The sequence below is a fragment of the Zea mays genome, chromosome 1 (genome assembly GCF_902167145.1).
Source record: "Zea mays cultivar B73 chromosome 1, Zm-B73-REFERENCE-NAM-5.0, whole genome shotgun sequence".
NCBI lineage: Eukaryota > Viridiplantae > Streptophyta > Magnoliopsida > Poales > Poaceae > Zea > Zea mays.
Window position 1 is genome coordinate 249,706,368 of NC_050096.1, and position 23,743 is coordinate 249,730,110.

General features: G+C 49.6%; 1 protein-coding gene and 1 long non-coding RNA gene across 2 annotated transcripts in view; one reads left to right on the plus strand and one right to left on the minus strand.

The window, feature by feature from the left end:
- Positions 1–11,497: 11,497 nt before the first annotated feature.
- LOC103643596 (uncharacterized) lies at positions 11,498–12,587 on the minus strand. The gene is made up of 4 exons (XR_561116.2): positions 12,482–12,587; positions 11,890–11,954; positions 11,723–11,761; positions 11,498–11,538 (listed from the first exon to the last, which is right to left on the minus strand). It is a non-coding gene; the product is annotated as an uncharacterized lncRNA (long non-coding RNA).
- Positions 12,588–15,892: 3,305 nt separating this feature from the next.
- The window catches only part of LOC103645415 (uncharacterized), a 53,343-nt gene continuing 45,492 nt past the window's right edge, over positions 15,893–23,743 (plus strand). The window contains exon 1 of the mRNA XM_020543716.1: positions 15,893–15,941. Within this exon, the coding sequence (XP_020399305.1) occupies positions 15,893–15,941 (49 nt within the window). The remainder of the gene's footprint in view (positions 15,942–23,743) is intronic.

Consider the following 23,743-nt stretch of genomic DNA (forward strand, 5'->3'; position numbering starts at 1 on the left):
TTCGGCCTTGTTATGTGAGGCTCCTCTAGCTTAGTTGAAGAGATCCCTCGGCCGCCCTTTGGTGGATTGAGGCCGGGGGTAGCGACATCAGTATGAACAGAGGCGGAGTTGACTCGAGAATGGGGAACCTGGTTGGCCGGAGCCTAGCCGTGTTGCCCGTCAGCGGAGCCGACGCCCAAGTCGGTCAGTCGAGGCCTCGGATCGGGCTAGCGCCCTTGGAAGCCGGTTGCCCGAGGCCTCAGGGGTAACCGGTTGAGCCGCCTGCTCGGGCCGGATTCCTGGAGGAGCCCCTGAACCTCGGCGCCGCCCGAGGCTGGGTCGGAATTTGCTGTAGACGTCGTCGATGCCGAGGGTGCTACGGCTCCCTTCGGCGTGAAGACCCGAGCCTGCAGGATCAGGTCATCTTGTAGCGTGCGCTTTCTGCGGCCGCCGAGGCCAGAAGAACACGCCCTCGCCGCGCTTGCGAAGCTGCGTCTTTTTTCCTCCTGCTTCGAGCATCTGGACTCTGTCGGTAACAGGGACGTTTGTGTGAGCAAGAGTTGCTTTTCGCGGAAGGGACGAGTGAGGTATCCGTATCCCAGAGGCGTGGGAATCCCTCGGCTCGGTCGGCCTTGCCACTTACGCGTACTTTCACCCGTCCATGAGGCCCTGTCCCCGACTTAGTCGAGAAAGCTTGAAGGACTGCTTCGGCAGGAGAGCTTCCGAACGTGATGACTCGTTCGGTCCACGGAGTCGCTTTACCCGAGCGCAAGTTACTTATCGCAGAAAGGGACGAGTGAGGTATCCGTATCCCAGAGGCGTAGGAGTCCCTCGGCTCGGTCAGCCTTGGCTGCTTACGTGTACCTCGTCGTTTCCAGGATCCGCTTTCCGAAGTAGTCAAGAGGCACGGAAGAAACCCTGCTAAAAAGAGATCCTTTTTCGAGGAAAAATTCGACGCAGAGGGGGTCTCCCCCCTTTTAGCCCCCGAGGGAGGGTCGAGCTTTGCCGGGGCTAGGCCGACCCTTCCTTGACAACTAAACTTTGCGTAGGTGCGAGGTATATGGACAACTTGAAAACATCTTAAGGGTAGAAGCGACGTAGCTGTTTGATGTTCCAAGCGTTGCCGTAGATCTCGCCTTGATTGTTGGCCAGCTTGTATGTTCCGGGCTTCAGAACTTTGGCGATGACGAATGGCCCTTCCCAGGGGGGCGTGAGCTTGTGCCTCCCTCGGGCATCTTGTCGCAGCCGAAGCACCAGGTCGCCCACCTGGAGTTCTCGGGACCGGACCCCTCGGGCGTGGTAGCGTCGCAGGGACTGTTGATACCGCGCCGAGTGTAGCAAAGCCCTGTCCCGAGCTTCCTCCAGCTGGTCCAGCGATTCCTCTCGGCTAGCTTGGTTGCTTTGTTCGGTGTATGCCCTCGCCCTCGGGGAGCCGTATTCCAGGTCAGTGGGCAAGATAGCTTCAGCCCCGTAGACCAGGAAAAACGGCGTGAAGCCCGTGGCACGACTCGGCGTCGTCCTTAGGCTCCAGACCACCGAGGGGAGTTCCTTCATCCATCGCCTGCCGAACTTGTTGAGGTCGTTGTAGATCCGAGGCTTGAGCCCTTGTAGAATCATGCCGTTGGCACGCTCTACTTGCCCATTCGACATGGGATGAGCCACGGCGGCCCAGTCCACCCGGATATGGTGATCCTCGCAAAAATCCAAGAATTTTTTGCCGGTGAACTGGGTGCCATTGTCGGTGATGATGGAGTTTGGGACCCCGAAGCGATGGATGATATTGGTGAAGAATGCCACCGCCTGCTCGAACCTGATGCTGTTCAGAGGTCGGACCTCGATCCACTTGGAGAATTTGTCGATGGCGACCAGCAGGTGCGTGTAGCCCCCGGGCGCCTTCTGCAAGGGGCCGACGAGGTCCAGACCCCATACAGCGAAGGGCCAGGTGATGGGTATTGTCTGCAGAGCCTGAGCGGGCAGGTGTGTCCGCTTCGCATAGAATTGGCACCCTTCGCAGGTGCGGACAATTCTAGTGGCGTCAGCCACCGCCGTTGGCCAGTAGAAGCCTTGCCGGAAAGCATTTCCAACAAGGGCTCGGGGTGCTGCGTGGTGGCCGCAAGCCCCCGAGTGTACTTCTTGCAGCAGTTCCCGACCTTCGGCGATGGAGATGCATCGCTGGAGGATGCCCGAGGGGCTGCGATGGTAGAGCTCCTCTTTGTCGCCCAGCAAGACGAATGACTTGGCGCGTCGCGCTACCCGCCGAGCCTCGACTTGGTCGAGGGGTAGCTCTCCTCGACGGAGATATTGCAGGTACGGGGCCTGCCAATCTTGGTCTGGCGCGGCCCCGCTCTGCCCTTCCTCGATGTTCAATGCCCCGCCCTCGGGGGCCGAGGGTACCTCGGGCTGAGCCGAGGGTACCTCGGGCCGAGCCGAGGGTACCTCGGGCTGAGCCGAGGGTACCTCGGGCTCGGGCGCGTCGTCGAGCTTGACGGAGGGTTGATGCAGGTCCCGGGAGAAGACGTCCGGGGGGACTGTCGTTCGCCCCGAGGCTATCTTCGCCAGCTCGTCTGCGGTTTCGTTGTAGCGCCGAGCGATGTGGTTGAGCTCGAGCCCGAAGAACTTGTCTTCCAGGCGCCGAACCTCGTCGCAGTAGGCCTCCATCTTCGGGTCGCGGCAGTGGGAGTTCTTCATGACTTGGTCGATGACGAGCTGCGAATCACCGCGGGCGTCGAGGCGTCTGACCCCTAGCTCGATGGCGATCCGCAATCCGTTGACCAGAGCTTCGTACTCGGCCACATTGTTGGACGCCGGGAAGTGGAGGCGCAGCACGTAGCGCAAGTGCTTTCCGAGGGGCGAGATGAAGAGCAGGCCCGCACCGGCCCCCGTCTTCATCAGCGACCCGTCGAAAAACATGGTCCAGAGCTCCGGTTGGATCGGAGTCGTTGGTAGTTGGGTATCGACCCATTCGGCCATGAAATCCGCCAACACTTGGGACTTGATGGCCTTCCGAGGGGCGAACGAGATCGTTTCGCCCATGATCTCCACCGCCCACTTTGCGATTCTGCCCGAGGCCTCTCGGCACTGGATGATCTCCCCCAGGGGGAAGGATGACACCACAGTCACCGGATGGGACTCGAAGTAGTGTCGTAGCTTCCGCCTTGTCAGGATCACAGCGTACAGCAGCTTTTGAACTTGTGGGTAGCGGATCTTGGTCTCGGACAGCACTTCGCTGATGAAGTAGACCGGCCTCTGAACGGGCAATGTATGCCCTTCCTCCTGCCTCTCGACCACAATCGCGGCGCTAACCACCTGAGTGGTCGCGGCAACGTAGACCAAGAGGACTTCTCCGTCCGCCGGCGGCACCAAGACTGGCGCCTTTGTAAGGAGTGCCTTCAGGTTGCCGAGGGCTTCCTCGGCCTCAGGGGTCCAAGCGAAACATTCGGCCTTCCTTAAGAGGCGGTACAGAGGCAGACCTCTTTCGCTGAGGCGTGAGATGAAGCGGCTCAGGGCCGCGAGGCATCCCATGACCCTCTGTACCCCTTTTAAGTCCTTGATGGGTCCCATGCTGGTGATGGCCGCGATCTTCTCCGGGTTGGCCTCGATGCCTCGCTCGGAGACGATGAACCCTAGGAGCATGCCTCGGGGCACCCCGAAGACACACTTCTCAGGATTAAGCTTGACTCCTTTCGCCTTGAGACACCGGAATGTCACTTCAAGGTCGGAGAGGAGGTCGGAAGCCTTCCGAGTCTTGACTACGATGTCATCGACGTAGGCCTCGACCGTGCGACCGATGTGTTCGCCGAACACATGGTTCATGCACCGCTGGTACGTCGTGCCTGCATTCCTCAAGCCGAACGGCATGGTGACATAGCAGTACATGCCGAACGGCGTGATGAAAGAAGTCGCGAGCTGGTCGGACTCTTTCATTCGGATCTGGTGATACCCTGAGTAGGCATCGAGGAAGGACAGGGTTTCGCACCCAGCAGTGGAATCCACGATTTGGTCGATGCGAGGCAGAGGGTAGGGAACCTTCGGACATGCTTTGTTGAGACCAGTGTAGTCTACACACATCCGCCATTTCCCCCCTTTCTTCCTCACAAGCACAGGGTTGGCAAGCCATTCGGGATGGAATACCTCTTTGATGAACCCTGCCGCCATTAGCTTGTGGATCTCTTTGCCAATCGCTCTGCGCTTCTCCTCGTCGAATCGGCGCAGAGGCTGTCTGACGGGTCGGGCTCCGGCCCGAATATCCAGCGAGTGCTCGGCGACATCCCTCGGTATGCCGGGCATGTCCGAGGGACTCCACGCAAAGACGTCGGCGTTCGCGCGGAGAAAGTCGACGAGCACTGCTTCCTATTTGGGGTCGAGCCCGGAGCCGATCCGGATCTGCTTGGTGGTGTCGCCACTGGGGTCGAGGGGGACGGCCTTGACCGTCTCCGCTGGCTCGAAGTTGCCGGCATGGCGCTTCACGTCTGGGACCTCCTTGGAGAGGTTCTCCAGGTCGGCGATGAGGGCCTCGGACTCGGCGAGGGCCTCGGCGTACTCCACGCACTCCACGTCGCATTCGAATGCGTGTTTGTACGTGGGGCCGACAGTGATGACCCCGTTGGGGCCCGACATCTTGAGCTTCAGGTAGGTGTAGTTGGGGACGGCCATGAACTTCGCGTAGCATGGCCTCCCTAGCACGGCGTGGTAGGTTCCTCGGAACCCGACCACTTCGAACGTCAGGGTCTCCCTTCGGAAGTTGGAGGGTGTCCCGAAGCAGACTGGGAGGTCGAGTCGCCCGAGGGGCTGGACGCGCTTCCCAGGGATGATCCCGTGGAAGGGCGCAGCGCCTGCTCGGACGGAGGACGGATCGACGCGCAGGAGCTTGAGGGTCTCGGCGTAGATGATATTGAGGCAGCTGCCCCCGTCCATCAGGACCTTGGTGAGCCTGACATCGCCGACAACGGGGTCGACGACGAGCGGGTATTTCCCCGGGCTTGGCACATGGTCGGGGTGGTCGGCCCGGTCGAAAGTGATGGGCTTGTCGGACCAGTCTAGGTAGACTGGCGCCGCCACCTTCACCGAGCAGACCTCCCGGCGCTCTTGCTTGCGGTGCCGAGCCGAGGTACTCGCCGCATGCCCTCCATAGATCATGTAGCAGTCGCGGACCTCGGGGAACCCCCCTGCTAGGTGATCTTCGTTCTTGTCGTCGTCGTGGGCCCTGCCACCCTCGGCGGGTGGCCCGGCCCTGTGGAAATGACGCCGAAGCATAACGCACTCCTCGAGGGTGTGCTTGACGGGCCCCTGATGGTAGGGGCACGGCTCCTTGAGCATCTTGTCGAAGAGGTTTGCACCTCCGGGGGGCTTCCGAGGGTTCTTATACTCGGCGGCGGCGACAAGGTCCGCGTCGGCGGCGTCGCGTTTCGATTGCGACTTCTTCTTGCCTTTCTTCTTGGCGCCGCGCGGAGCAGACGCCTCGGGGGCTTCTTCCGATGGGCGGCCCTGGGGCTGCTTGTCCTTTCGGAAGATAGCCTCGACCGCCTCCTGGCCAGAGGCGAACTTGGTGGCGATGTCCATCAGCTCGCTCGCCCTGGTGGGGGTTTTGCGACCCAGCTTGCTCACCAGGTCGCGGCAAGTGGTGCCGGCGAGGAACGCGCCGATGACATCCGAGTCGGTGATGTTGGGCAGCTCGGTGCGCTGCTTCGAGAATCGCCGGATGTAGTCCCGGAGCGACTCCCCCGGCTGTCGCCGGTAGCTTCGAAGGTCCCAGGAATTCCCGGGGCGCACGTATGTGCCCTGGAAATTGCCAGCGAAGGCTTGGACCAAGTCGTCCCAGTTGGAAATCTGCCCCGGAGGCAGGTGCTCCAACCAGGCACGAGCAGTGTCGGAGAGGAACAGGGGGAGGTTGCGGATGATGAGGTTGTCGTCGTCCGTTCCACCCAGTTGGCAGGCAAGGCGGTAGTCCGCGAGCCACAGCTCCGGTCTCGTTTCCCCCGAGTACTTTACGATAGTAGTCGGGGGTCGGAACCGGGTCGGGAATGGCGCCCGTCGGATGGCCCGACTGAAAGCCTGTGGACCGGGTGGTTCGGGCGAAGGACTCCGATCCTCCCCGCTGTCGTAACGTCCCCCACGCCTGGGGTGATAGCCTCGGCGCACCCTTTCGTCGAGGTGAGCCCGACGGTCGCGTCGATGGTGCTCGTTGCCGAGGTGGCCCGGGGCCGCAGGCGCGGTGTTGCGCGTGCGCCCGGTGTAGACCGAGGCTTCCCGCATGAATCGGGAAGTCGCGGCATGAGGTTCCGAGGGATATCCTTGCCTTCGGGATGCAGTGCTCTCGGCCCGCCGGGCCGCGGCGCCTTCCAGGAGATTCTTGAGTTCTCCCTGGATCCGCCGACCCTCGGTGGTTGACGGCTCCGGCATCGCGCGGATGAGCATTGCTGCGGTTGCCAGGTTCTGACCGACCCCGCTGGATGCGGGCGGCGGCCTGATCCTGACGTCGTTGGCGACGCGGTGCTGGAGACCTTGGGGCAGATGACGTATTTCTCCGGCCAGGGGTTGGCCCACCCATGCCTGTCCGACGTCCCGACGGATCGGCTCAAGCGCTCCTGTTCCCTCGTTGAGCCTGGCCTGCGCCTCGCGGACTTGCTCGAGTTGTGGGTCGTAACCCCCCGCCGGAGCGGGGACCACAGCTAGCTCCCGTGGGATGTCGGCGCGAGGCACCGGCCTAGGGAGATCACCATCCTCCGGCATGCCAAGATGGTTGCCTTCGGTGGGATCCCCTAGCTCGATGTGGAAACATTCGCGGCTTGGGCCGCAGCTCTCGTCGCCATGGCTGCGGCTTCCATCGGAACAGTCGGACAGACAGTAGTCACATGCGGTCATAAAGTCCCGCACGGCACTGGGGTTGCCAAGTCCGGAGAAATCCCAACCGATGCTGGGGTCGTCATCTTCCTCGGACCCAGAGGGCCCGTAGGTCGAGACGTCCGTCAGTCGGTCCCAAGGCGACCGCATACAGAACCTCAGTGGGGTTGCACTCGCCTCAATGAGAGCGCCCTCCAAATCGAGGTCGTTTGGCGGGTGGAGGCCGAGTCGAAATGACGCAAGATGGGAGTTAGTCGTTACCTTTTGGTCGACGAGGAGCGACGTAGTCACATCGGGGACTGGTTGCGCCGTCATCTCTGGTTCGAGGGCGACGTCTTGCAGGCTTTCCGCGAGCGCGCCGGCGTCGTCTTCTTGCTCAGGGTCAGCGTGCCGCGGGGGGACGGCGCTCGCCTCCGTCTCGAACACGAGGTCGACGTCCGGCGTGCCTTCCGTCGGGGCGTCGGGGGCGTCGATTCGCTCGACGGCTGACGAAGCGCGGCCTCCCGTCTGGCCTTGACGGCTCCGCCTTCCCCTCCGTTGGCGGGGGAGAGAACGGAGCGAGCCCGAATATAGCTCTTCCACCACGCGGGGAAGACGTCGTCGATTCCGCCGCCGGCGAGCGGGTTGTCGGCCGCCATTGTCGTGGTCGCACGGTGGTGGAAGAAGTATCATGTCGTAGCTGCCGTCGAAGGACATGAACTCGAGAGCCCCAAAACGAAGCACCGTCCCGGGCCGGAGAGGTTGCTGGAAACTGCCCATCTGGAGCTTGACGGGGAGCTATTCATCAGCACGCAGCAGGCCCCTACCTGGCGCGCCAACTGTCGGCGTTTCGAGACAGGGGGGTCCCTAAGCCGACGAGTGAGTGTGCTGCGTGCCCCAGCCCAGATGGGTCGAGCGCGTGTGCGAGCGCGGAGGGGGGAGAGGCGAGGCGGCCGGAGCCGAGCGTGAGAGAGGTGGAAGTCCCGCGGCCTTCGTGTTCGTCCCGCGCCCAGGTCAGGTGCGCTTGCAGTAGGGGGGTTACAAGCGTCCACGCGGGTGAGGGAAGCGAGCGGCCCCAAGAGAGCGCCTGTCCCGTCCTCGGTCCCGCGCGGCCAACCTTCTCTGAGAAGGCCCTGGTCCTTCCTTTTATAGTCGTAAGGAGAGGACCCAGGTGTACAATGGGGATGTAGCAGAGTGCTACGTGTCTAGCGGAGGGAGAGCTAGCGCCCTAGGTACATGCCGATGTGGCAGCCGGAGAGATTTGGGCATCCTGCTGGCGTGATGTCGTGGCTATCGGAGGTGCGGCGGAGCCTGATGGAGGGACAGCTGTTGGAGCGGTCGAGTCCCTGCTGACGTTGTCCTGCTTCCGTAAGAGAGCTGGGGGCCGCCGTCGTCATAGAGCTTGTGGAGCGCCATCATTGCCCCTCTGGCGGAGCTGGCCGGACGAGACGCCGGTCTTGTTCTCCGTGACCCGAGTCGATTCGGGGTAGGATGATGATGACGTCTCCTGTCGACGTGGCGGTCTGTGCTCTAGGCAGGGCGACGTGGGGTTTCCTCCGAAGCCGAGGTTGAGTCTTGCCTTCAGTTGCCGTGGCCGAGCCCGAGCCAAGGGGTCGGGCGAGGCGGAGGTCGTTCGGCCGAGGCCAGGGCGGAGTCCGAGCCCTGGGGTCGGGCGGAGCGGAGTTCGTCGTCTTCCGGGTCTTAGCCCGAGTCCGAGCCTTGGGGTCGGGCGGAGCGGAGTTCGTCGTTTTCCGGGTCTTAGCCCGAGTCCGAGCCCTGGGGTCGGGCGGAGCGGAGTTCGCCGTCTTCCGGGTCTTAGCCCGAGTCCGAGCCCTGGGGTCGGGCGGAGCGGAGTTCGCCGTCTTCCGGGTCTTTGCCCGAGTCCGAGCCCTGGGGTCGGGCGGAGCGGAGTTCGCCGTCTTCCGGGTCTTAGCCCGAGTCCGAGCCCTGGGGTCGGGCGGAGCGGAGTTCGCCGTCTTCCGGGTCTTTGCCCGAGTCCGAGCCCTGGGGTCGGGCGGAGCGGAGTTCGCCGTCTTCCGGGTCTTTGCCCGAGTCCGAGCCCTGGGGTCGGGCGGAGCGGAGTTCGCCGTCTTCCGGGTCTTAGCCCGAGTCCGAGCCCTGGGGTCGGGCGGAGCGGAGTTCGTCGTGGCGCCCTTGGCAAGGCCTGATTGCCTGTCAGACTCACTCTATCGAGTGGCACTGCAGTCGGAGTGGCGCAGGTGGCGCTGTCCTTCTGTCAGACTGGCCAGTGGAGCGGTGGAGTGACGGCGGTCACCTCGGCTCTGCCGGGGGCGCGTGTCAGGATAGAGGTGTCAGGCCACCTTTGCGTTAAATGCCCCTGCAATTTGGTCAGTCGGTGTGGTGATTTAGTCAAGGTTGCTTCTGAGCGAAGCCAAGACCTTGGGCAAGCCGGTGATGTGTCCGCCATAAAAAGGGGGCCTCGGGCGAGACGGAAGTCTCTCGAGGTCGGCTGCCTTCGGCCGAGGCTAGGCTCGGGTGAAGCGTGATCGAGTCACTCGTGTGGACTGATCCCTGACTTAATCGTGCCCATCAGGCCTTCGCAGCTTTATGCTGATGGGGGTTACCAGCTGAGAATTAGGCGTCTTGAGGGTACCCCTAATTATGGTCCCCGACAATTTCTATAATCAGATTGGATACAGTCCGAATCGAAGAAGGGAACCATTTCTTTACTGAATGTATTAGTTGGCTTCAGTTGACAACTTGGTGCTTCTGCCTTGGAGTAGTTCACTGGAATTTTCTTATATCTAGGGGGAAAATACTCATAAGGTGCACAGCTAAGCAGCTACAAGATATAAGGTGCCACCTGCAAAATACCTGTTGAGGGTAATAACCTGCTTTTCTGTAAATGGCAAATGTCCAAGACCATGCTCCATTACCTTAAACAGCAAATCCATAAATCAACTAAATGAATTAAATTGGCCTTGAAGTTGAGAAGGGAAATAAAGACACTGAAATAAAGTAGTACCAAACCGATCAATCGATCCGAATAAAATACGAAGTCAGGTGTGGTGATGTCCTTATCACGGATAAGAGTATGCATTCCTCGGATCTGTCAAATTCATCATTACAAAAGGCAAGAAATTACAAAATTGGCAAAATAAGAAACCATTGATAAAGATTTGTAGATTTACCTGAAAAGTTGATTGAACAACATGAACATTTGGATAGATTTTGCACAAGTCATGCTGACCAAGTTTTGTACGGATATGTTGAACAATCAGATCAACTGCTACACGATTATCACCACCTCGAGGAATGATCACGTCAGCATACTTCTTTGAAGGCAAAACAAAATCATCGAGCTTCTAAACTCCTAATTCTATGTCCAATGGATTTGTGATCAGTGAAAGTAGTGTGTACAATTTACGAACATATACAGTTTCAACAATGCTACAAGATAGATGGTGATTCACTACCTTCTCCCTACTGGGGGTCTCTCCATAAGATGGTTTGTAGGTGGTTCTGTCGCCAATGCAAGGGCACCCAAAGTATGCATAATTAGGTTAACCCACAGCAACTGTCAGCCAAGGGAGCAAAAATTAGAATTCCACCAAACACATCTTTTTTGAAATATTGTCTGGACATGCACAGAACTGAAGAAATTGCAGCTTTTACAAGTTAAATGATGATAAATAATGCAACTACCAATAGATCTCAGAGCTGAACTCAAACCTGAACAGCATTCAACAGCACGTTTCCAGAACTGACAGCAGCAACTACATTGATTATCAGAGCTGCGACGTTGACCGTTAGTTGGAATTGTATAAACTTCACATCTTGTGTAGACCTAACTAATTCAGATTAAATGAATTTAAGTGCTGAAGACTTAACATATTGTTAGAAAATAAAAATGCAGATTTTAGGATATAATCCTACGGTGCAAAACATGTCATCAGACTCAAGCTCAAATTAGGTTGAGATTTATAATTCGAAGAGGTCTTTCCATCCTGGCTTCAAGGTTCACACGACAAGAAAATATTTTACATGTATCATCATTGGGCTATTTAGCATGATTCTTCTGAGTTATAAAAACTTACGAGCAGTACATTGAGGTAAGGAGGAGAGGGCCGACTTTACATCTCGAATGAGGGGACAACCACTCTGTTCGCTCCCTCACCCCCTGCTCGCTGTCACAGCCTATATCAAAGTATTAGTAGAGCATGATAAGTTGAATCAAAACCAGTCATTGTAATTCAGGACACAAATGCAAAACATAAATCAAGAAGCCAAGAATCATTCCACGCATGGTTACATATTTATAATCACAATATATAGTGAGTTCATGCACAAATGGATTCATTGACAGAACTAATATCTGAACCTTCAAGTGGTAGATTTTGTTGATTCACCAGTTTGTAGTCACTACACAGTAGTGCAGGTGCAGCTCCTGCAAGGTAAAAGGATCTTCTCAACCAGATATCAAGTAGTCCAAAGAAAAGTGATAATTTTACAAGATGTGATAAAGCCTAAGTCTTTCGACAAACATCAAATTCGATATATAACCTTTGCATTTCTGTGCCAGAACAGAAGTTTAACAGAACAGTTCAGTTATGTGAGAACAAGAGAAAAGAAAGTCATATTTTTAGGTCTTTCTAATGCTGTTACTAACAAACATAACAAAAAAAGTAGGTGATAATGACTGGCAAGTGACACTGTGACATGCTCTAGAATTGGTTCTTTTTGCTTCTCTACATCAGGCTCCTTCCTTTTCCTGTATGCCTGGAAAAGGTCCCAAAGTTAATGTTCTTTAATACCCATCATTCAAAAATCATGGAACAAAGGTATTGTTTCTTGATATTGTATCTTACTGTCAGTTATTAATTAAGACCAACAACTTATCAATCACCGATTCATCAAAGTATCCAAGGAAAGAAGATTTGGGAGGAATAAGTCATGATAGTACCTAGTTCCCAGCACAACTTGGAAGACTCCAAAAGTACACCTGTAAGAAAACTATTGTAGGCTAGGAGCTAGAGAGGAAAATGTTATGAACAACAAAATATATTTGTTTGCCGCATGGACAATATGTAAAGGTGTAGTTATATGCAAGAGCAAGATGTTGGATAATACATGAAATTATTTTTGTATCCCTTCAAATGTACACCATTGACTTTCATATCCACATATAGCATTACCTGGCACAACAACAAAAAATGTCAATGATCAATAAGTACTACAAATAGTAAAACATTTGAGTAGGAGAATACTCCTTCAGTAGAATTGGCAAAATAAGAGGAAGAACCTAAGGGTAAAGCACACCACTCCGGTCTCTCGAGCAAACAAAATTATAACTATAAATTAGATAACTTGCAAAGGAGAGGATGGGCCACTGTTTTAATTCACAAACTTTGCTCCCATCAACCTGAGAACACAAAGGTTATTGCTTTATATTGTTCCTTTGCACAGGATGTTTGAAAAAAAATCAAATTGGATTTACATGGTTAACTGTAGCTCTAGTCTGGAATTGCAAAAAAAATGGATTTACATGGTTGTTCTGGTGGTAATGAGAAAGGAAGCAAGTGACATTGTTGTCTACATCTTGTCAAACCGTTGCAATACACCAAACCAGTGTGTTCAAAAATCAAATATAACAACCAAATAGCATATACTATGTCATTAGGGGAGATATTGCTCAAACAAAGCTAGCATTAGGGAGTTAAACCTTTTGTATAGATTTAGATCTGCTGGCACATGACCCTCGCGGCGGCGACGTACGTGCATGGTAGAATCTTTGGCTCGCATAGCTGCAAGAAGTTGATGCACATAAGAACATACCTGTAGGTTCATGTATACAAAAAATAAAGATCAGAACCCAAATCTGTAAAAAAAAGATAAATAAATCTCTCATCATATTTACTCTCGCGCATCATGAAGCTGACAAGATAGTAAAAACAGCACAAAGGTTTAAAATACTCAAATCTGCAAAAAAATAATCCTATACAGATTTCTCATATTAGCCCAAGATATGAAAATACCAACACTAAGATGAGAATATATGGACCATGGGAAGAGATTCATAGCATTGCTGAAGTACACATTTACGTCAGAACTCTAGAGTAGAAAGCTAAAAAAGGCTTAGAATCATGGTGGATGCAGATAACTTCTCTAGCTACTAAACTTCGCCTCATATCTGTATTCTGAAGTTCTGAACTTAAATCCACATAATAATAATGGGTTCATGTATCCATATTACATGTACTTATGCTACCTTGATCATGTATAAATATGATATCTAAACCACATAGCAGTAATATAAACAAACATGTAATCTAAATATTTGTGAACAACGTCGATAAATTGAAAAGACTATATGTATCAGATGTGTCATTCAAATTAATAATGGAACTTTCAAGCATACCTTCCATTGAACGAGACATCTTTATCACCCTTATTGTAGTGTAGAGCTGCCACGGGTTTTCTTCCAGGATCTTGTAACTGTTGCCTCAGCGACATTGAATAGACTGCACAGCCCACAACAGAAATGAAAATGAAGATCCCATACTTATGCACAATCAAGTTTGAAGTACTCAACTAATCATCCACTAACCATCCCCTGATCCCATGTAGTAATGTGTAAATAAAGTGAATATTTATACCTTGTAAACTCATGACGGAACTCCTAGGTAGCAACACCAATAAACTGATGAAGTACTAAATTATCAAGATAAGATATGGACCATGGGAAGAGACAACCAAGATAAAAGTTGCCCCAATGCTACATTGGAATGTGTTACTAACTTATGATTATGACCTATATATAAGGCATTTACACATTAAGATGGCAATCGGCCAATGATGACACAATATATTGTGTTGCACTTTAGTGATGAATTGCAAGTACGAATTGAATAACATGAATAAAATATTGAAAGAAACAAATAGGAAAGCGTGGGTGAATAATAGTATAATACCATGACTCAAATTCTTGATGCAATGAGAATATATCAAGCAAAATGAAGTTCAATAGTGACCAAAGCTCTGCTAGATTATTCTGCAGGGGTGTTCCAGTGAAAAGAAACTTATTATCCATTGGTATGCGCTTAGCTCCCTCAATGATAGACACTTAGAATTTTTCAGCCGATGCCCCTGGATAAAGAAATATGGAACTGACTTGTGCATACAAAAAAGGAAAAACATCTTTAAACTGTGAGCACAACTAAATAGTCAATGATTTCTTATCCAGAATCAAAAGATTTCTTATCCACTTCTAAATAGTCGGTGATTTCTTTATAGCACTTCATCACTGGTTCAACTTTAAACTGTGAGCAAAACTCCAGCAGAGAACCTAGCAGCCATTATGCAATCTATACAGACAACATAATGAAAGACAGGGATTCACTTTCCAAGCTTGTCCAGATTTTAAGAAAACAACACATAAAGCATGTCAAAGAAGCTTACCTGACAATATTTTTTGTAATAGGTGGCATCAAAGAGGGTTGGAGTTCTGGTAACTTTTGCTGCCTAGATTGCAAAGAAGAATTTAGTCCTAGATATTGGAGATTCTAGAAACCTGCATAGATCGTCTCTGGTTCTTTGAAATTTTGATATCGTCACCATGTTTAAGCGTTGGAAACCTGCATCAATGGTCTCCGGACAAATTTAAACGCACGCAGTCCTGTGCTCTAGTACAAGGCTGCATGCCTGCCGTGTCAAATTTTGTCATTAGGAGCACATCACTCCATGAAGTTATACGAGGAACTCCCAGAAATCCATCCAGTGTTGTGGCTCGTGTTGGGTAGGCCACCCCTCTGTTCCTGAATCAGTGGTAAACTTCTCATAAGGCATGATGAGTAGCTAGCACCGTTCAGGTAAAAGCTGACAGTGTTGCCATTTGAACTGTATATCCCTGATCTAGCAGCTTAAATTTTCATCTTTCTCCACAAAGAAAAATCTTAAATTTTGAAATGCGTGAAATACGAGAAAAGAAAAATAAAGACAAGAAAAGGTTAAAATTAACTTCGATAGCTATAATGTTTGAACCTATTAACGGTGTATAAAGTTGCAATTTCGGTGGCCTGAGAAAGTTCTGAGGCGGCTCAGAAGAGTGCAAGTTCTGCATCTGGCTCAAGAAATCCAACTCGACGTTAGATTGTCGCTGAGGATTGGCTTGAGTTATCTGAAATTGCCGGTGCTGCTGGCCGGAGGGTCGCAACGGAGGCAACTGGGCAGGGTCAGCCGTGATGTAATGCATGTATTAATACATGAAACGGATCAGACTCCCCACTTAGCTCCCCTGACTCTCCATTGCTCGCTATTCGTTCCCGACGGTCGGCTCACGCTCGTCGCCAATGGATGAGCCGCCGCAGGCATCGTCGGTTCTCCCACCCGACGAGATCACTTCCCCGCTAGAGTCGACAGGTAGCGACTTGACCCTGCTCAGAGCGATGTCCGCCCCTGCACTCTCACTATCCGAGGCGGGGTGGTTCCTCACTGTTGACAGCACCAGGTTGGGTGCACCAGACAACAACCAATATAGGTCTAGAAGGTTCGCATATGAGGAAAACGACGCTTTGGAGCAAACGGGTTGGAGAAGGGGAAGGCTATTACCATTGTGCAGGACGATTCTGGACTCCTCGGTGTTGATGTTGTAGAGGACTCCCGATGTACGACTCCACGGACCTGGGCGCCCCACCGCTGTCGCTGGGGCCGGAGGCGGGCGCGGAGCCGAGGAGGAGGGCGCCGACGGTGGCGAAGCCCATGGTGGCTGGTGGTGCTCGCCCATAATTCTGCGACTGGTGGTGCTCGATCGGGGTTTCGAGGGGAGGGTGGGGATGACACGTCGGAGCTTGGGAGAGGCGCGGAGCGGGGTTCGGGGGAAGGCAGGATGATGCGGCTGATGGGGCGGGGCAACGGATGGGGAGGCGACTGTCACGACGGGGGAGGTGGGTAGGCGGCGCGTCCGGGCAGGAGCATGGGTGCACTGTGGACGCCATCGACGGAGAACGGGTCGAGCGAGGACCATCAATGCATCCCCGAAATCCATCAACGGATGGAAGGGCGAGGTTAGGGCGACAGAGACCAGGGCGTGTGCGGCGGCTGGTCCGTCCACCATGGTCGTCGATGGAAGGGCACGATGGGGGAGGATTTCGGCGCGGCTGCAGAACCATGGATGGAAGGACGCGGTTAGGGCGATGCAGACCTCACAGCGGATTCTGCGGAGGTGATGGCGGCGACGGAGCGGTGGGATTGAGCCATGGCGCGAAGGGGGCAGGGACTGCGTGATGCGCGGGGTGTCGGAGCGATGATGGAAGGCGTTGATGGCGAGGATCCTCGGTCCGATGGCAGAACAGGCCCTGTGAACGCCTACATTAGGCACTTAAGTAGTAGTAGAGATATTTAGTTGAGGCTCTGTTCTAAAAAAGTTAGTAGAGGGTTATTTTCAATTTATTACTCCCTTTGTTACTAATTTATAATTCGTTTGATTTTTTTACCAAGTTTGATCGACTCGTCTTATTTCAAATTTTAAAAATAAAAAAATTCAAAGCCCTACTTAGTGTTATATGCTAAACCATATCACAATAAAAATTAAAAATAATTATGATTTTTTAATAAGACCAACCGATCAAACTTAGAATAAAAAAGTCAAACAAATTATATATTAGAATGGAGCGAGTATGAACCAATACACATGGCACACATATGTTTGTGGCAACTAGTAAGGTGTTTGTATCGGCGCTACGTCACATGCCAATGGTTGTGGTGCCACGCAGTGCTTTTCGTAGTTGGCGAGATCAATGGTAGCTCAATGGTTCGTGCACAACACAACGGAACACGAAGGTTTATACAGGTTCGAGTCATCTGAATGTGTAACATCCTACATCATATGCTTTGTGTTGATGGAATTGATCTAAGTTTGAGGTTATATAATAGAGTGCTCTATTATACTACGAGTGATGTGGAATTGTTTTGTAGGGGTACCTATCCCTTATATAGATGATGATACTAGGTTTTACAAGCTTAGACTTATCGCTACACCTAAACATACAAAGTCTATTCGGATCTGCGGACGACATTGCATGCATGGTGATTCTGTTCTGACTCATAGGCGACATAAATCTCCACATTGGCTTCATTGGAAATAGTTGTTACGATGTCTTTACATTTCAAGAAAGCTTCCTGCCATCTTTGGGTCTGAGTTAGCTAGATAGCTTGTGGACTTAATTATCTGGTCCACTCAAGCCCTCTAACAGCCCATGAACTCAATCCACGCTGTGAGACCCTAGGGATATCTATCTCCCACAAGCCCTTGAGACTCAAACTAATTTAGAGGTTAATTAGTTCGAGGCTCCAAGAATAAGAGTATCCTTTATTCATGAAGACCATATTGGTGATGTATTCTACCGAGTTAAGAAACTGTTTTTCTTCATCATATTTTTCCATTGGGGTGTAGCCCCCCGAGCTTCGACCTAACTTGAGTAGAAATCAACTCGAAGGTCCAAAAAATGTTATCAAATGAGTCTCTCAACTCATCTCATACTAGGTCAACTGGTGTCGTGTCATGCTTGCATGTATGATATCCAACTAAAGATTGTTCGAATGACGGTTACCCGAATTATGCATGAGATGTTATCTGGGGTCTCTAAGTTCTTTGGCAACAACAGCATTGATGACCCACATGCACATGTCTTTGTCCCAAAGACCTCAAACGACTATGCATGTGTACTAGATAACTTAAAAGAATCTATCCGAGTATCCCAGGGACCTCGAATAAACCACTTGCAACCAAGATCGCAAGATTAAGCAAACATAAATAATGTACCGAAGTTTTGTAGCGGAATTCATATTACAATAAGTTTACAAATTACAATATTGGAGTGAGTACAAATTTGGTACAAAAGTAATACAACTTTGAATGATATGAATTACAATTTTAAATCCAAAATACATTGCTAGCTTAAATGACAATCCTTAGGATGAAGTACAGAAAAAGCCTTCACCTTCAACAACATGGTGGGATGAAACCCTGAGTACATAAGTACTCCACAAGACTTAGTGGACTAAAGAAAAAGACTCCAAGGGTATGCTGGCTTTGGGGACTCAAGGTAAGGTTAAGCAAGAATCAAGGACTCTTTTGTAGAAATGCTTACTAATAATTAATACTTAAGCCATATTTTAGATTATCAACATAAATACTTTCTTGAATCTGGCCTATTCTAGATCAAACACTTGTCATTCATCGTCTTCATTTTACTAGATCACTTATTAAACTACGATGAGTGGTTGGAGGGTTGAGTCTCCGTAACCGAAAAGCAACGACGATTCGAACCGATTATACCCAGTTGGGGATCTCCAATCACACAACGTATGTACCAGTTAACCCTTGCATATGTCAATCCGCCTTCATATCCTCCAAGACCAAAAAGGGTACATGCCACCCGAGAGCAAAGTACTCCACCCTCTAGCCATAGCTAGGTGGGTACACGCTACTTTCGTCATCTCTCTGCTCCTAGTGTGTGTGGCAGTTCTAGTAATAGGATAACTGAGACAAGGCTTCCCAAAGTATGTGGCTAGTTGCAAAGTCTCAACCACAACAGGCCTACATCGAAACGGTCCTTAATCGACACAGACGGAAACACTACACTGAGACTCCCTTCCTGATGCAAGTTACACATCAGGTCTCATATTAATCAAATATCTCAAGTTCTTTCACATATAACAATAAATAGTAATCAAAATAAATTTCAAAACCCTAACTCATTAAGCAGAGCTAAGCATCACTAGTTTTCATAAACAAGATTCAAGGATTATATTCAATTATTCAAGGATGTTAATGCATCAATTTGTTTGATCACACAACTCCTATCACTTAATACATCATATAAAATGATAAAAACTTTGTAAACAACAAGATAAGTGGTAAATGCATTGGGGCTTGCCTGAATTCTCATACTATGTTAATGTGTGTTAGATGATATCTGCTTGGCGAGCAGCTTTTGTCCTAACACTCCTTCAGTTCGTCCATCTTCATATTCATCGATCGATATCGTCATGTGGTTTTCTCTGATCCACGTCCTTCATTTCGCATGATTCTCAATTAGGGTGCTTAAGGAGATGTGTGATGCATATGAATGAACATTCATAGGAATGGCACAAGATAATATGATGCTACACAATAGGGAATTAAACACTTAATGGCGAGACATATTACAACACTCATAAGCAAACACTAGATATTAATATATCATTAAGCACAACAATCACGCTTCACCAGCTTAACCAGATCTAACTCAAACATCAAGAAACATTAAACTCTATACAAGTCATATACCTTCATTAGCTAGCGCATAACAATGAAAGACTAACAATACTACTCACCAATCTTGGACATCTAAAACTCAGAACATTGACAGAAGCATTTCAAGTAGCTTTCTAACTATGTTTTCAGACTAACCTGTATAGCATACTAACTAAATAAAATAACACATTTTTCTTATATCTAATGGATAAAACATTATCAAATAGTATAGAGTTCCACAAAATTGCATTCTCAACAACCTATATATCTAAAACACTTGTGTGCACTTTCCATTGTGAAATTCTCATGTTTCAATTGAAATCAACTTATCGATGCTAGCAGACCGCATGTGCTCTCTAGGGCACGGACCGTCCGGCCTCCCCAGGCGGACCGTCCACAAGTGGACTTTTAGTCGGCCGAGGCAGACAACAGCAGTCACATTTGTTCTATTTCCCACGTCGTCTCTCTCTCCACTCGTTTGAGAAAAGTTTGTCGTTTGCGTGGTTGGAGATTCAGATTCGAGCGGACTGTTCGGGAGAGTTCTTGAAGCTCATCAACAATGTCTTCTTATCACGGTTTTGGTGGTCTGAAGAAGAAGCTAGCAGGACATTTTTTGTCTAAGCGTCATTGTGCAGATGACTCTGATTATAACCCTGTCACCGATTGAGAGGCCCAATCATCAGTTGAGGGCAGTATCTATTTGGATGCTGAAGATGCACCTCATATGCATCCTGATTATCCTATTAACGTCACAGGATGGACATATCCAAGGATGAGATTCTCCATGGTTGAATATTCTTCTAAGAGGACTGTTGATCAGTTTTCTCTTCCTAGTGACACCAATATAAGCATTTTCATACTCAGCTGTAGTTTGATATTTTCTAAGTGTAAGGAAAATGGACCTCGGGTCATTTGGCTTAATAGATTTTTGTGTTTGATGATTAACACAACCTGTGAACTAATGTATTTCCCAAGTATTTGTGTGTTGTAGTTCACAGGATGCGAAGTGGATTGGACTGAGGCTCTGAGGATGCAACACCTCAAAGAAGACATTATAAGACTCATAGAAGACATTACAAAGTAATATTGAAGACACTTTATACATGCTAAGAGTCTAACACATCAAAAAGTAGAAGTGAGATACAAAGCTACAAAACAAAAGTGAAGTTGACAAAGTTGAGAGGAAGGGCTGACTGAATTGGAAGTGTTTCACAAAATCAAATCTATTCAAACTGACATGGCTTCAACTCTGAAATGTAGATAATTTTATAAGCTTTCCAAAAAGTTCAAGATCATCAAAATCGGAGTTTGGAGCTAAAAGTTATGCCCACAGTACGAAGTCGGAATTGCTGAAAAACTGCAGTACCATATGGGATGTCCGGTGCACACTGGCCTGTCCGGTGTGCCAAATTTACTCAAACTGATATGGCTTCAACTCTAGGATGTAGAGAATTTCATAAGCTTTCCAAAAAGTACAAGATCATCGAAATCGGAGTTCGGGGCTAAAAGTTATGGCCAAAATATGACAAGCAGACATGGGTTGTCCGGTGTGCCATGTCCGGTGCGCCATCTTCGGAAGCTCCAAAGGCTACTTTTAACGGCTAGTACACGTGGCATGGCTGGTGCACCTGTCCGGTGTGCCACAGAAAGCTACAGAACTGCTTTCCAATGGCTATATTTGAGTTGGGCCTATATATACTTCACCCAACCGGCCATTTGGAGGTGTGGGAGCCCAAGCAACATACCAAGGCATATTGTAGACATTTCCAAGTACTCAAACACCCAAGTGCTTAATAAAATCACTCGGTGATTAGCGTAGGTGCTTTGCGAAGTGCTTAGGTTAGTTAGACCGCATTAGCGCTTGCTCTAGGTGAACCCTAGTTAGTTGAGTGAGTTTTGTAAAACCACACAACCCCTTGGCTCTTGCGCGAGCCGTTGTAATTGTACCGAGTGGGGCGAGAGTCTTGCGAGACCATGACAACCGCGTTTGTGTCACGGCCGTCACCGTGTACCAGAGGGAACGAGGCCCGCGGCGTTTCGGCCGGAAGCTCGATAGTGGAGACGGCGGGGAGCGTCCGAGAGGAGCCGGAAGCGGAGCACCACTTGCGTGTGGAGAAGGCCCGCGGCTCTCTACGGAGTTACTCGACTGAGGTGCTTGGCCCTCGCGTGGGCTTCCCTTTGTGTAGGGGCACCAACGAGGATTAGTCGGGACCTTGCGTGGTTCCAGATACCTCGGTAAAAATACCGACGTCATCCACGAGAGTTTGCATCTCTACCTTGCTCTTTAACTTCCGCATTTATATTAAGCATTTAAGTTTCAATCTTGTCTTTATGCTTATATAGTATAGATTGAAACTTAGCCATTGCGGTAGAGATAGAAACACTTAGACAAAACCTAGTTTGCACATTCTAATTTGATTATTTGCATAGGTTTTGCTCTAGGGATTTATTTGTGGCCTAGTTTAGTAAAAGTTTTAGAAGTCCTAATTCATCCCCCCTCTTAGGCGTCACCCGTTTCCTACAAGTGGTATCAGAGCCTGGTTTAGCTCATTTGAAACGCTTTAGCTTCACCGCTAAAAGAGCCGACGCTTTTTAGAGGAAGTTATGGATACCCATAGGCCACCACACTTCGACGGCACTAACTTCCCATATTATAGTGCTAGAATGGCTTGTTACCTAGAGGTCGTTGATTTAGGTGTTTGGCGAGTCACTCGTGATGGGATGAAACCCCCAAGAATCCCGAGAAACCCACCACAAGTGAGGAAAAAGAAATTCATTTAAATGCTAGAGCCAAAAATTGCTTGTATGAATCTCTTAGCATGGTTTTTTATCAAGTATTTACCTTGAAAACTGCTAATGAGATTTGGCTAAAATTGCATGAGCTCCATGACGGCACATCAAATGTCCGTGAGCAAAAACATTGCCTAGTCTTAAATGAGTATAATTCTTTTGCTATGAGAGATGATTAGCTTGTTAGAGACATGTATTCTCGTTTAAATCTAATCATCAATGAGCTCAACTCTATTGGCATAAATAAGCTAGGTGATGCGGACATTGTAAGGAAGATTATCTCCCTGCAACCACAACGAAGATATGGGAGCATCATCACCATCTTTCACAACATGGAGGACTGGAGTACCATGACCCCGACCATTGTGATTGGGAAAATCGCGGCTTTTGAGATGTCGAGAAAAATGTGTCGGGGAGAGGAGCCAACTTCCTCAAGGCTATATGCTTTTGCATGTGATGAAAGGAAGGGTAAAAAGAAGGCTCCCACTCCAAGTTCCTCAAGTGAAGAAGAGGAGGAAGAAGAAAGTGATGATAATGAAGATAATCAACCATGAACATCATCCTTCGAGGACGAAGAAACAATCTGACGCGTCGGAAAGGTAATGGGGATGATCCGCAAGATTAATCTAATGGGTGTGCCCCTGCAGGTCGAAGATCTTCTCTTTAACATTGATAGGAAAAAGCAAAGAAAGAGAGGATGCTTCGCATGCGGGGAGAAGGGCCACTTCAGGGACAACTGTCCAACTATGGCCAAACCCAAAAAGGAGAGGAGCAAAGGCAAGGCGCTAACAAGTGTCAGAACTTGGGATGATTCTTCAAGTGATGATGAACCTCCAAGGACGCGCAACCACCAGTCCTCATCATGCTCATCACGGTCATCACACAAATGCCTTATGGCAAGAGGTAACAAAAGCATTCTATCCTCTAGTGATGAAAGTAGTAGTGATGATGAAGGTGAGGGAAAGCCCTCCGTAGATGAGCTTGCGGAAGCCGTTAAATTTTTTAGGATGTTTGCTCTAAGAAAAAAGCTCAACTTAAAACTTTGAAAAATAAGTTGTTTAGCTCCCAAAATGATTATAAAGGTTTGCTAGAAAATTTTGAAACTTTTGCAAATTTAAATAGTGAGCTGTCAACTAAAATTGAGCTATTAGAGTCTAGTGCTCCATCCACTGCTACCGATGATGGCCTTATTAAAAAGAATGGAAAACTTAAGGCTAAGTTAGCTAGCTCTCAAGAAGCTATCGAAAATTTGCTAGGGAAAATGGAAATTCTTAGCATACACAACAATGAGCTAACTACTAAGCTAGAAAACATTGGTAGCACCCCAGAAGTATCTTTGATTGAAATACCTGAAATTATTAAGAAAGATGCTTCTACTTCCTGCTTTGATTTAATTGATGATTCTAACCCCTGCAATCAAGTTCTTGTTAAGAATGTTATTATAGAAACCTGTTCTGACGAGATTGCAAAGGAAAATGAGCAATTAAAGCAAGAAGTGGCTCGCCTCGGAAAAGCCTTGTATAACAAGAAATGCAAAGCCAAACAAATCCGACCTCCACAGGATAACACCACTGCGGGAGTGAAAAAGCCTATGGAGGGTGAAATGTGTTTTATAGATTATGCCACAAGGAAGGCCACAAGTCTTTCTAATGCAAGGCGATGATCGGGGATAAGCAAAGGCAAAAGCTCAAGCAAAAGCCATCAAGCAAAATCTCCAACACCTACATCAAAAAGGTGGACAAAAGGCCGCTACACCATATTTGATCAAGAAGAAAAAGAATGGAAAGATGATAGCAATCAAGGCCAACAAGCAAGCCAACAAAGGAAAGGGGGCCAAATGCATCTGGGTGCCAAAGGAAATAATTTCAACCATGAAAAGCACCAAGAAGGTTTGGATCT